Source organism: Amblyraja radiata, chromosome 32 (genome assembly GCF_010909765.2).
Source record: "Amblyraja radiata isolate CabotCenter1 chromosome 32, sAmbRad1.1.pri, whole genome shotgun sequence".
NCBI classification, from domain to species: domain Eukaryota; kingdom Metazoa; phylum Chordata; class Chondrichthyes; order Rajiformes; family Rajidae; genus Amblyraja; species Amblyraja radiata.
In genome coordinates, this window is record NC_045987.1 from 20,591,377 (window position 1) to 20,604,153 (window position 12,777).

Here is a 12,777-nt window from a genome sequence, read left to right on the forward strand (position 1 = left end):
CAAGAGTTCTGGGGCAGGGTGCAGACAAAAAATATTAGAGAGGTCAAAAAGACAGCCCCAGTTATATCCGAAGGTCAGCTTAAAAATAACACTGAGTTTGCGAACAGACTGGCAGTGCTGAAGACTTTTTCTAGAGGACTGGAATTGGTACCAGTGAAAAAATATACCAATGACATAAAAGGAAGAATATGCCTTCAATGTAGTTGGAGGTTATTTTTACCTCTCCATAAACTAAATATCATACATATGGTCAGACAGCTAAAAGACAAGATGATTGACAGTAAGGCCAAGCTTTTGCTATCAACAACATAGATGTTGTTCTTTGGATGCTGCTGAGTAGCAGCATGTAGATAAGAAACGGAAGGAGTCCTTGGAGAATTCCAAAGGGAGCAGTTTAAGAGCAGGAAGAGAAGCCATTTCTGGTGGCTACTACTGGACGGATAAAAATATTACCAAAACAAGTGAAGACCGACCTGGCCAGACAACAGTCGGAAAATCGAAGGTACACAAAAATGCTGGAGAAACTCAGCGGGTGCAGCAGCATCTATGGAGCGAAGGAAATAGGTAAAGTTTCGGGCCGAAACGTTGCCTATTTCCTTCGCACCATAGATGCTGCTGCACCCGCTGAGCTTCTCCAGCATTTTTGTGTACCTTCGGTTTTCCAGCATCTGCAGTTCCTTCTTAAACAGTCGGAAAAGTGAAATGGATGCCGGATAGAAATGGATATCTATCAAAATAAAAGCTGCTGATTTTTTAAAGAAGATGGGCAGATCTCTATTACATTCACAGAGGATGTAATTGGTGACTTTGATCGGACACATTTTAGTATTGCAGCAGGGTGAAAACCTAGTAGGATTGGAGTAAATGGTTCTGGGTTGCGATCGACAAAAAAATGGAAGGGTGCCTCTGTTAAAGGTCAGCTAATAATAATGTTAAGGGGCGATTTTTTTTTTGAAGGTGTGGGGTGAAGATGGATTTTTGAAGGTCGGAGGATTGCACTCAAGAAGAGGAAACAGAACCCAAGGAAAGGGGAAAAGACACAAAGTGCTGGAGTAACACAGTGGGTCAGGCAGCATCTCTGGAGAATATTGATAGGTGACGTTTCGGGTTGGGTCCCTTCTCCGAGGACAAGGAGCTGTTAACAACATGTTACGAAGAGAACAATATGTGGGGCCACGGGATATCTTAACCCAGCACGTCTCAATGTGGAAAGAGCTGCCAGTGTTCACTGTTCCCTCACTGCATTGAGCTGAGGCAGGGACCTGGTCTCCAAAGCCAGCCTCTGATCTACAAAGCCCTGAGAAAAACAATGATTTCCTCTTAAATGTGGCAAACTCTGTCCCCAGAAGAGCAGTAAGCACAGGACAACCCATAGAATCGGGGCAAAACAGCTGGCAAAATACTTTATTTCCCTATGATATTCACAAAATTTAACAAATATTCAAGCATTTAAAAAAATAACGATTTTTAATACAATGGATAAAATGGTAAATTAATTTAAAAGATCTTAAAATATAAATTAAACACATATGCACTCCGCCACCATAACTAGTGGCGGCGCGGCTCTGGCTGCAGCGGCTCTCCGGCAGTCCTGTTTGTTTTGTGTTTTTTGTGTTGTTTATTTTCGTTTTGGTTAGTCTAGTTTTGGTTTTTAGTTTCTGTTTTGGGGGGGGGGGGGGGTTGAAACGGGGCTTGCTGTCTCTCCCTGCGGGGGAATGCGACTTTTTGTCGTATTCCCCTTCTCTGCCTCCGTCTGCGCTGAGGCCTAATGGCGGAGCTGGCGACCTCGAGGCTCAGGAGGCAGAGCCCACCAGGACTCGCCCTGAGCTCGCTCTCGTGAGGGCGGCCCGGCTCGGGGCTGGAACAGGGCTTCCATGAGGGACTGTGACGCTCCCGTGAGGACGGCCGGCCCCGAGGAAGGAACGGTGCTCCCTTCGGAGTGGCCGAGCTCGGGGAGGTACGGCGCTCCTAGCCCGAGGGAGGAGCGGCGCCCAGTCGGGGCAGCCCAGCCCGAGGGAGGAGCGGTGCCCAGTCGGGGCGGCCCAGCCCGAGGGAGGAGCGGCGCCCGGTCAGGGCGGCCCAGCCCGATGGAGAGCGCGCCCGTCGTGGCGCCCAGCCCGAGGGAGGAGCGGCCCAGTCGGCGCCACCCGAGGGATACGGCGCCCATGGTGGCGTCCCACCGCAGGAGATCGGCGGCCAGTCCGCCCAGCCCCTGAGTAGCGACCCCTGTCGTCGTGCCCTCCCTATTTCGACGCGCCCGCGGGGGCGGCCCACCCGAGGGTTGGCGTCCCGGCTGGCGTGCGGGAGTACGGCTCCCGCCGCCCACCCGTGAGTCTTCGCCCTCGGAGTCGTGCACCTGGATGGCGGGTCGCCATGTCGGGCGCCCATCCCGAGGAGATGCGCGCCCGGTCGGGGCGCATCCCGAGGGGAGCGCGCTCGTGTTCGTCGTCCCATCAGGAGGACTTCGGGCCCTGTCGGGTCGCAGCCAAAGCGATCGTCTGGGCGCAGTCCCTGAGTCGTTTCCCATAGGGAGTAGCGTCCCAGCGGTGGAACTGCTCCCCGTGTCGCCCCAGCCCGAGGGAGGAGCGGCGCCCAGTCGGGGCGGCCTGGCGCGAGGCTGAGACGGTGGCAGTACTCACGTGAGGGCGATCCGGCTCGGGGCTGGAACGGTGCTCCGGTGGCTTGGACGGTGTTCTGGCGGTGGTGGCCTGAGTCCGGGGTTCGGCCGCGGGCCAGCGGCTGCGTCAGCAGGACTGGTGGGCGGCAGCTTCGACCACCCCGGGCCGCGGTGTTTGAGCCGCGGGACAGGTTTTAACATTGCCCGGGGGGTATCGCCTCAGCGCAGAGGGAGAAGAGGAGGGAAGAGACTGGAGACCTAAGACTTTTGCCTCCATCACAGTGAGGAGATGTTGGGTGGACTCACTGTGGTGGATGTTAATATGTGTTTATTGTTGTTTTTTATTGTATTGTATTGTATGTATGACTGCTTCAATTTCGTTCAGACTTCGGTCTGAATGACATTAAAGGTTATCTTATCTTATCTTATCTTATCTTATCTTATCTTACCATTTAAAATAATTAAATACATGAATATACATGCAAGTTAAAAGACCAAATTAAGTTAACGAATTTGGAAAAAGATACATTACCTCAATGTACCCAAAAGCTTCAAGCTGTTCCTTTTTATTGAGTCACTGAACCCTTTACCATGTCCAACCTGCCACACATTTCGCTTCCAGATTCAGAGTAATTGCTAGGAAAACGGTGTATGCTGGCCATCCGTCGTCGGACCCCATTTCATCAGCAAAGCGCAATCCAAAGATATCAGCAAGGATGTTGCCAGAACTTGAGGGTCTGAGTTATGGGGAGAGGTTGGGCAGGCTAGGACTTTATTTCTTGGAGTGCAGTGATCTTATGGAGGTGTATTAAATCATGGGGAATAGTATTTTTTCCACATAGGAGAACCAAGAACAAAAGGGCATAGATTTAAGGTAAGAAGGCAAAGATTTAAAATAAATCTGTGGGGCAACTTTTTCACAGAGGGTGGGGGTATATGGAACAAGCTGTCAGTGGATGTAGGCGAGACAGGTACAATAACAACAATTAAAATACATTTGGATAGATATAAGGATAGGAAAGGTTTAGAGTGATATAGGTCAAACACTGGTAAATAAGACTTAGATGAGCCATCTTGGAAGGTGTGGGCAAATTGGGCTGAAGGGTCCATTATGACTTAGAATTGGGCATTGATGAGATTATATCTAGATTACCATGTACAATGTTGGTCACCTTAATTTATGGAAAGATATTAAATGCACTAGAAGCAGTTCAGAGAAGGTTGAGTAGAACAGTAAAAGGAATGAACCGATTATATTATGAAGAAGGGTCTCGACCCGAAACGTCCATTTCTTCTCTCTATAGATGCTGCCTCACCCGCTGAGTTTCTCCAGCATTTTTATCTACCATGAGTAAAGGTCAGGCAAGCTAGCCTTTTATCCACTGGAGTTCAGAAAAGGGGGAGACAACTGAGGCAGGTTGGTATGCACAGAGAATGTTTCCACCTGTGGGCAAACCTACAGTGTGGGGCGCTGTTCAAAAATATAGGATGGATATCCAAGCGTGAAATTGTCTTTTTTTTTCTCGCTCAAGATTTCCTCAAGGGAAAAGCAGTCTTTGGCTATTTTAAGTATAGCCTGTCTGCCTGTCTAGCCAAGATGCTACTTGTCCCGCTGAGTTACTCCAGCATTTTGTGTCTACCTTTGGCTATTTTAAGGCAGACTCAGATAGATTCTTCATAGGTAGGACACAGAAATGTAAAGTTGAATTTGCAATCAGCTCAGCCATGACTTTAGTAAACATAGAACAGGGTTAATGGGTCACATGAACTACTCGTGTTCCTATTCTTATGTTTGTATCGTCTCTCAAGAAGTTGAGGATTTCTGTGCTCTCATAAATAGCCCTCAGAAGAGATTCAGCTTGGCAAAATGACCCTCTATGGCCAAGATCTGCTTGGCTGAGCCAACAGAAAGGTCAAGAAGGGAAATGGGTAGATAGTAGTTTAATGCAAACATGGTCAACGGAGCAGGAGATTGGTGCAATGGATAAGACAGGTTTGGTGATGGAAAGAGAGGAAACAGGAGAAAAACTGAGAAAGACACAAGTTCAAGGCAGGAGCAGGTAGACATTGGACCCTTGGGCAAAGTGGCGGAAGAGAAGTGGCGCATGCCACTAACTGAATAGTCTCAGTCTTAGTTACAAAACCTTCAGTTGGTCTTCACTTGTGTTGTTGAGATTTGAAGATCGTCAAAAAGACACACAAGGGGGGTTTAAAAAGGGTTTGCAGGAGAGAGAAGAAGCTCGGATTTATGTTTGTATTTCTGGACAATGCTGGAATAACAAATAGCTTTGGCATATTTGAAGGACCCTGAAATTTTAATTTGAGATGGGGTGGCAGAGTGAAATAATGTTAAGAACAAAAGACTGGCCATAAAAGAATTTAATATTTACTCATACTGTGAAAGGAGGTGAATAAGTCAAACAACTCAGGTCATTCCCACAAAAAATGATGATTGGTCAAGTGGCAAGAAGACTTACACATTTAGGTGATTAAATAAATTAAGAACAACTCTGTGAATTGCATAAATTCCCATCTGATTCACTTATATCCTAAAGAGGAAGAAAATGCTTACCTTACTTATTCTGAAAAATATTTATCATATATTCTCCATAACCAGTATGTGGTTAACACTTAAATGTGTTCCAAAATGGTCAAGCAAGCTGCAGTTTAAGGATAATGAAGGGATGGGCAATACTGTGGATCCAAGTAATATCTATATCTATCTCCCATGAACAAAGCTCAATTGCCTCCTAACCTAATGCAGAGCAACTATGGAGTCCCTCTCAGTGTTGAAATCTCCTGGGAAGGATTGGCAATCTAATGCAAAAGATTTATAACAATGTAAGCTTTAAAAGCAGTTTGGTTTCTAAACATTTTACAGCAAATTTGCATTTTTGTACACCTAACATAATTGTATGCATCAAACAGCATTCTTTTTCAAAACTGCCTTCATGGTTAGAAAAAAATTACTACAGCAAGGCATACAATCGTGTATTAGGCTTCATAAATTCACACTCCATTGTTTGCATCAGATATCACTGACGCTCTTTTACTTGGACTTCCAATTTGTCATTTTTACAGCTATTGCCAGAAAGTGGACACAAAGAAAACCTAAAACACCTACTTCATCTTTTGTTCATGTATGTTGGCATGTGCTTTACTTCATAGAATAGCTTTAAAAATTATCATGCTGGGTTACAAAATTTTGCCTCCTACTGTATATCTTTTCAGACTGTCAATGCCATCATCATCTTCATCAGTGGCTCTTAATTATCACCCCCATCTCTTCCCCCCCAAAATTCATTTGTCTCCTTCATTAAACTGAACAGCAGTGGTATCTTGAGTGACTCTGAAATAAATTTTGCCATATAAAAAAAGTTAATTACGCATTCCAAACCTGGTCGCTGAAGTCCTCAGGGAATTGCCTCCGCACCTCAGGATCTGTAAATAATTGACAGATAATATTAATTGGCTTTGGATTAGCGAGCAAGCAGAGTATCACACATTAATATTTGATCAGAAGATGATAGGGGCCTGGCAGGGGATCCAAGGGGCAGCTGAGGCTGTTATGGTGATTAGGGCCAGTGAGAACTGTTCAAGGCTTTCCCCTTTTCCCTCCTCCAGTTAGGGAAAAAAAGGGAGAATATTTGGCGCACCCTTTAGCTTCAAGGCAGTTTTCTACCCTAACCTCCTACTAGCTGCAAATTGCCATCTAGATGTGTTGCCAGAATATCAGAAGGTCTTTCAAATTCCAGAGAGCCTGCTTTGATTGTGATTTTATTAGCTCCCTAGTTTGGCTGACTACAGAGCATAAGAAGATAAATGTTCCAAATTTAGGCTACATCTCTGCCAGCTACTGATGTTCTGCTACCAGCATCCAGCAGAGCTTGCACAGTGTTATCAGAGATCAACTTATGAATAATAGGGGGACATGCAGAAGGGTCAATTTAATGCGTGGAATTCTTCAAAAAAAAAATCCTCGACTCCAGACAGTTCCTTGAGGCTAATTAGAGCAGTGCTGAACCTTTGTCAGCATGCATGACAACAGTATCAAAGATTTAAGGAGGGAAAAAAGGGATGCTGTACACACAGAACACTATAAGTGACAGCAAATATTTCTTAAAACATACGCTTCAACTTGTTTTGTCAGATCTCTGCTGTCATTAGATTATGAAATGTGGTACATTGGCAGGGGATTGTGATCTACTTCTATTAGCCTCAATTACATGAATGTGGTTAATTGAGGCAAAATTGGAATCAACTGCTAATCCACATAAAACAACATACCAGGGTAAAAACAATGATCAGTGGCATACAGAATGAGTCTTGAAAGAACGACATAAATTCTCCATGCATCTAAGACAAATAATCAGCCTGCATTAGAATGAATTCAAGTTTGTGAAAATCCCAAAGTAAAATTAGTTTTAAAGTCACCATGAAGAACGCATAGTCAAAGCACATCCTCTGGCTACAAGATGCGCTTGCTTGTAACATGAAGTATTTGCATTGGTGCTTGCAACTTTACATAATTTGTGCTCAATTCATGCACCAGCATCCCTGGAGTACCATGGCTGCTAGGTAAATAGGGGAAAATAGAGTAAGTCAATTCAGACAATGTTGATCCACATAATGATTTGATTTCCTGTGTAGGGATCGTTATTGATTTTGGTGACACACATCCTTAACCCTTTAGGCTTTGCAGTGTACAAACATTGGAACTTGATATAAAAAACAAAATGTTTTTAATATAAAAGGGTAAAATGACAAAATTAGAGGGATAGTGATGGAAATGCTATAATTAACAGGAAAAACAATGAACTGACTTTTCATATCATTGATTATTCTGACCCCACACAACTTGCGACTGTGAGACACAGAAATGAGTGTTTGGCTGCTTAGCTGTATATGGTGACCAGAACAGCTGTGATTTAAGTAGTATGCAACTTATTCCAGAGAATACTTCACCGATATCAACCCAGACATATAAAGCACATTTTGCACAGAAATATATTTTAGACCATGAAAATAAGCCCGATTTTTTTCAGCATAATATTACCATGATAATAAATGATAGTCAAAAAGCATAGAATAAATAAATTTAGTTATAATAAGGTTATTTTACAATATTTTTGATCCACTAGATCAATATTATGAAAATAAATGGTTAACATAAGTGAGTCTATAACCATTTTTTATGAAAAAAATGTTAACATTATAAGCACAAATTATGCTTGCAAGAATAAAGTGACCAGTGAATTCCATTAGTTATCTGCAATAGTTTGATAATTCACAAATTACATTTGTTACAAATAAAGAATAAATCTGATCAAAAACCTGCTGTATTAAGCCCAAATGTCATGCTTAGTTAGCATTATCAATGCAGAAATGACATGACAGAACTTCATGCAGTTATCCCCTCCATCACACCCATTTTACTCTGATCGTGTCAGCACACACACACACACACACACACACACACACACACACACACACACACACACACACACACACACACACACACACACACACACACACACACACACACACACACACACACACACACACACACACACAATCTGCTCTGTATAAACTTATTAGAGTAGTTTTTTTAATGGTCCAAATATTGTAGCTGTATGACTAGAAAAATTTCACTATTCATCACGATCACACTGCAAACCAGTCAGCAAACTCTGAACCACACATACACATATATCTCTACATGCGGATATCCAGAAGTTAATATCAGGGATTCCGTACTTCTCCACAGACTTCACTGACTTACAGCCTCCTCTGCTGCAATCAGTGAATTGATAAGAACTTCAGGTATTTATGCTTGCACACATCATAAAAACAGCCTGAAAATTTTATACTTTATTGTATAGGGAGTTTTCCAAGGAGTAATTGTGACCTTGTCAGTCATACTAGAGCATAATTACATCTGAGCACACTTTCCAGCACTAAAACAAAATCTTGATTTCATGGATTAGAATTCCCTCAGATAAATATTTCAAACTATTAAGGATCTTAAAATATTATTTTGCATTTTAAATATTTTTATATTTTAGCTTTTCTTGTTATTGTACATGTTCTGAACTTTATTTTGCACTGCACAAAATGTATAAAACACATGTTAAAATGTGCTTTTTAACCACGCCTTCGCAGTCTGAGAAAATCTTCCAGAGTGTAGATAGGAGCAGCAGATGCTGGTTTATACCAAAGATAGACACAAAGTGTTGGAATGATTCAGCATGTCAGGCAGCACCCCTGGAGAAAAAGGATGGATGAAGAAGGGTCCCGACCCAAAATGTCACCCTTCCTTTTCTCCAGAGATGCTGCCTGACCCGCGAAGTTACTCCAGCACTTTGTGTCTCTCTCGAATGTGAATCTTTCAGTGTGCTTGTTTTGATGACTGAGTTAGTTGTTGAATGGATGGGCTCCTTATGAATTGGTGACTCTAAGCAACTGATGTAAAAAAGAAGTCCCCAAAACATAGATCGCTAAATATTTTAAGGAAATTATCCTTAAGATCAGTCACAAGCACCGCCACTTCACCATTGACCATGCAATCCCGGCAATAGTTTCATAGTACCTCTTCTTATTGGTCCCCCATATGTAAACAAAAATCCAGTGAACACACTTCCCATAATCAACAAACCCACAGTAGGTTTAAATAACATACCTTTCCTTCAATCTGATGTCAATAGAAAATAGATCCTTGAGCCAGTCCAATTTTTATCTGGCTTAGTTCAGAGATACATCATGGAAACAGGCCCTTCGACCCACTGACTCCACACTGACCATCAATCACCCACTCACACTAGTTCTATGCTATCCCTCTTTCTTATCCACCTCTACACATAAGAGGCAATTTATAGAGACCAATTAACCTACAAACCCACACTTCTTTGGGATATGGGGGGGAAACGGGGGGGGTCCTGGAGGAAACCCATGAAGTCACAGGGAGAACGTGAAAACTCCAAAAAAGACAACGGCCAAAGTCAGGATTGAACCCAGTTCCGTGTAGCACCAGAGACCTGGGTTCGACCAGATTTGCTTCTGTGCCATCCTCAAGTTTCTTCTTCCGTGTCAAAAAATATTCTCAGTTGAATATTATGCTGCGGGCAAGAGTACATTTTCCTCTCCATAATCAGAGCAGGGGACAGACAGACAAGGGGTTATGGAAGGAAAGTAGGAGAATGGGGTTGAGAGGAATAGATAGATCAGCCATGATTGAATGGTGGCGTAGGCTTGATGGGCCGAATGGCCTAATTCTGCTCCTATCACTTATGAACAATTCGATGATCAAACTGCCTGATCAACCACACATTCTTTCTGGTGTACAAAGCAAATTAGCTATTTTCATTTTGCCTATAAGTCACTATAGAGCAACAATGCATACCTTATGCACAAATGCAATTACTAACAAGTTGCACAGCAAGAGCAAAAAACAACTAATTGCTGGAACAACTCAGTGGATCAAGCAGCATCTACTGAGGCAAATAGATGGTCAACTTTTCAGGCTGAAACCCTGTGCCAGAATTGAGAATGCAGAGGGAAATTGGCAAGTAGATAGGTGAGGGGACGGGGTGAGGCAGAGGCTGGTAGGTAGTGGGTAGAACCAGATGAGAGGGCAGTGGAAAATGATGGAGAGATGGAGCCAGATGGGGAAGAAGGAGTGTTTAGACAGAGATTGGTCGGTGATGATTAGAAATAGGTAAGGAGGGAAAATATTAGGCAGATGGAACTAGGCTGGGGAGAGTAACAAGTCTTGGTAATTAGAGGGCAGATAAGGGATTGGAAATGTGAAAAAATTGACTTCTAGGTGCTGGATTAAAAAAAGCGGGAGAACACCACCTCATATTCCTCTTGGGTAGCCTTCAACGCAATGGTATCAACACTGAATTTTCCAATCGTTTTTTAGGTAAACCATCACCTACATCTATTGCATCCGCTGCTCTAGATGTCAGCTGATCTACATCGGTGAGACCAAGCGTAGGCTTGGCGATCATTTTGCCGAACACCTCCGCTTGGTCCGCAATAACCAACCTGATCTCCTGGTGGCTCAGCACTTCAACTCCCCCTCCCATTCCGAATCCAACCTCTCTGTCCTGGGCCTCCTCCATGGCCAGAGTGAGCACCACCGGAAATTGGATGAGCAGCACCTCATATTCCGCTTGGGCAGTCTGCAACCTAGCGGCATAAACATTGAATTCTCCAATTTCCGGTAGCCCTTGCTCTCTCCTCCTCTTGTCTCCTCCCCTTCTCAGTCTCCCTCAGCCCTCGGGCTCCTCCTCTTCCTTTTTCCTCTCCCCCCCACCACGACACCCAACATCAATCTGAAGAAGGGTTTTGGCCTGAAACGTTGCCTATTTCCTTTGCTCCATAGATGCTGCTGCACCCGCTGAGTTTCTCCAGCACTTTTGTCTATCTACATACCTATCCATCTAGGTTTCTTCTCTCTTGGTTCACCACTTCCATCTCCTCCCCTTCCGGTTCCATCTGCATATTATTCCTTCCTTATCTGTTTCCACCTATCATTTACTAGCCTCTGCCTCTACATCCCCTCTTATTTATATGTACTCTGTCATAATGCAGGGCTGTGACCTGAAACGTCGGCCATCCCTATGCCTCCGCAGATGACCCTGACCCACTGGGTTCTTCCAGCAGATTGTTTTTTGCTCCAGATTCCAGCATTTACAATCTCTTCTGTGTTTATTCAGCTGTGAACGAATAAATCAATTTTCATTACAGTTCATACTGCAGTCATTCTGCCATCTCCTTTTGTATCTGCAGGCCAATGATACCCCTGCAAGGATGCTGGCATTACAATGGCAAGCTATGTTAATTGGAACTGTAACAATTTGGTAAGTGAATGTTCTTTACAGAGCAACTATCCACATTAATTCAACCAGAATATTATTAAATAGTGTCATGCAAGTTTTAAACACATCTTGCCACTACTTTATACTCACTTTTATAGTCACTAACCATACTCTGTTCATCGATCTTTAAGGTTTGCGCAACTTTATTTTAAAATAATTTCAATATCTCCATGCCTAACCTTTCCCTAATTCTGTGACCTTGCAGTCTTAAGCACTGTGTACAACGCACAAATTTAATTAATGGCTGTTCCGCCAAGATATGTTTCCCTGAGTTGACTCTCTCCTTCAGCACTTGTTGTTAATCTATCTCCTCCACTACCTTTAAAAACCTCCGCACAATTCTCTTGGTTTGTCCTTTTGTATTCTTCTAACTCTCCTGGTCTTTCTCTCATTCAGTCTCTTCTCTCACTCTGTGTATACTGACTGTCCACAACCTAGAGCAAAAGCTTCAGGAACTTTCTATAGAGAAAGAAGTTCAAATTGAAATTGCAGCAGAACTATCAAACTGTAACCATAATAAATTGTGTAGTCTCTGGTTCAATGGCAATTCCCTGCAAAATTGACAAATCAAGTGTATAGGAATTGTTTTTTAATAACTCATAGGCCACACTGATTCATGCACAATTTCACTCACAGGTCTTTAAAATAGACAAACAACAGTTTATTTAAAAACAAAATTAAAGTGGAACGAGTTGCAGAACTACCTGCTCAGTCAATCCTCAATTTGAAGCAGCAGCAGATGACATTGCATGATTCTCAGTGAAGCCACTAGATGGAGCTTCCCACAAAGGACAAATGCCAATGTGGTTGGTCAGTGCAAGTTCCAAAAGCAGAACCAAGCTGCATCCAACCAAAACAACACAGGCCAGTGGGTTGGGGAAATGGACGGAAGAAACTTTTGAATTTAACCAAACAACCAAATCAAGACAAATTCCCTAGAAATCTAAAAAGGCTATGAATTGAAAATGAAAAAAATAAACAGCAGATGCTGGAAAATCAAAATTTAAAAAAAAGAAAGAAAATGCTGATGTCAGGTAGCATCTGTGGAAAGGAAACATAACAGAGGTAATATTTCAGATCAAAGTCCCTTTGTCAGAACTGGTATATAGGGACAAAATAAAGTGGGTTTTGAATTGTTGGGAAGGTGGGAGGCGGTATGAATAAGAGTAAAGAGAATGTTTGAGATAGGTTTATGCCAGGTAGATGTGGGGGTGGGCTGTTAATGGGGACAGTGAGAGGGTCTAAAAGTAGTGTGATGTGTAGCAAATAGAACAACAG

General features: G+C 43.1%; 1 protein-coding gene across 6 annotated transcripts in view; it reads right to left on the minus strand.

The window, feature by feature from the left end:
- dennd1a (DENN domain containing 1A) overlaps window positions 1-12,777 on the minus strand; it is a 492,710-nt gene that overhangs the window by 366,772 nt on the left and 113,161 nt on the right. For all 6 annotated transcript variants that reach the window (XM_033048631.1, XM_033048628.1, XM_033048627.1 and 3 more), the window contains exon 3: window positions 6,015-6,058. In XM_033048631.1, the coding sequence (XP_032904522.1) occupies window positions 6,015-6,058 (44 nt within the window). The remainder of the gene's footprint in view (window positions 1-6,014; window positions 6,059-12,777) is intronic.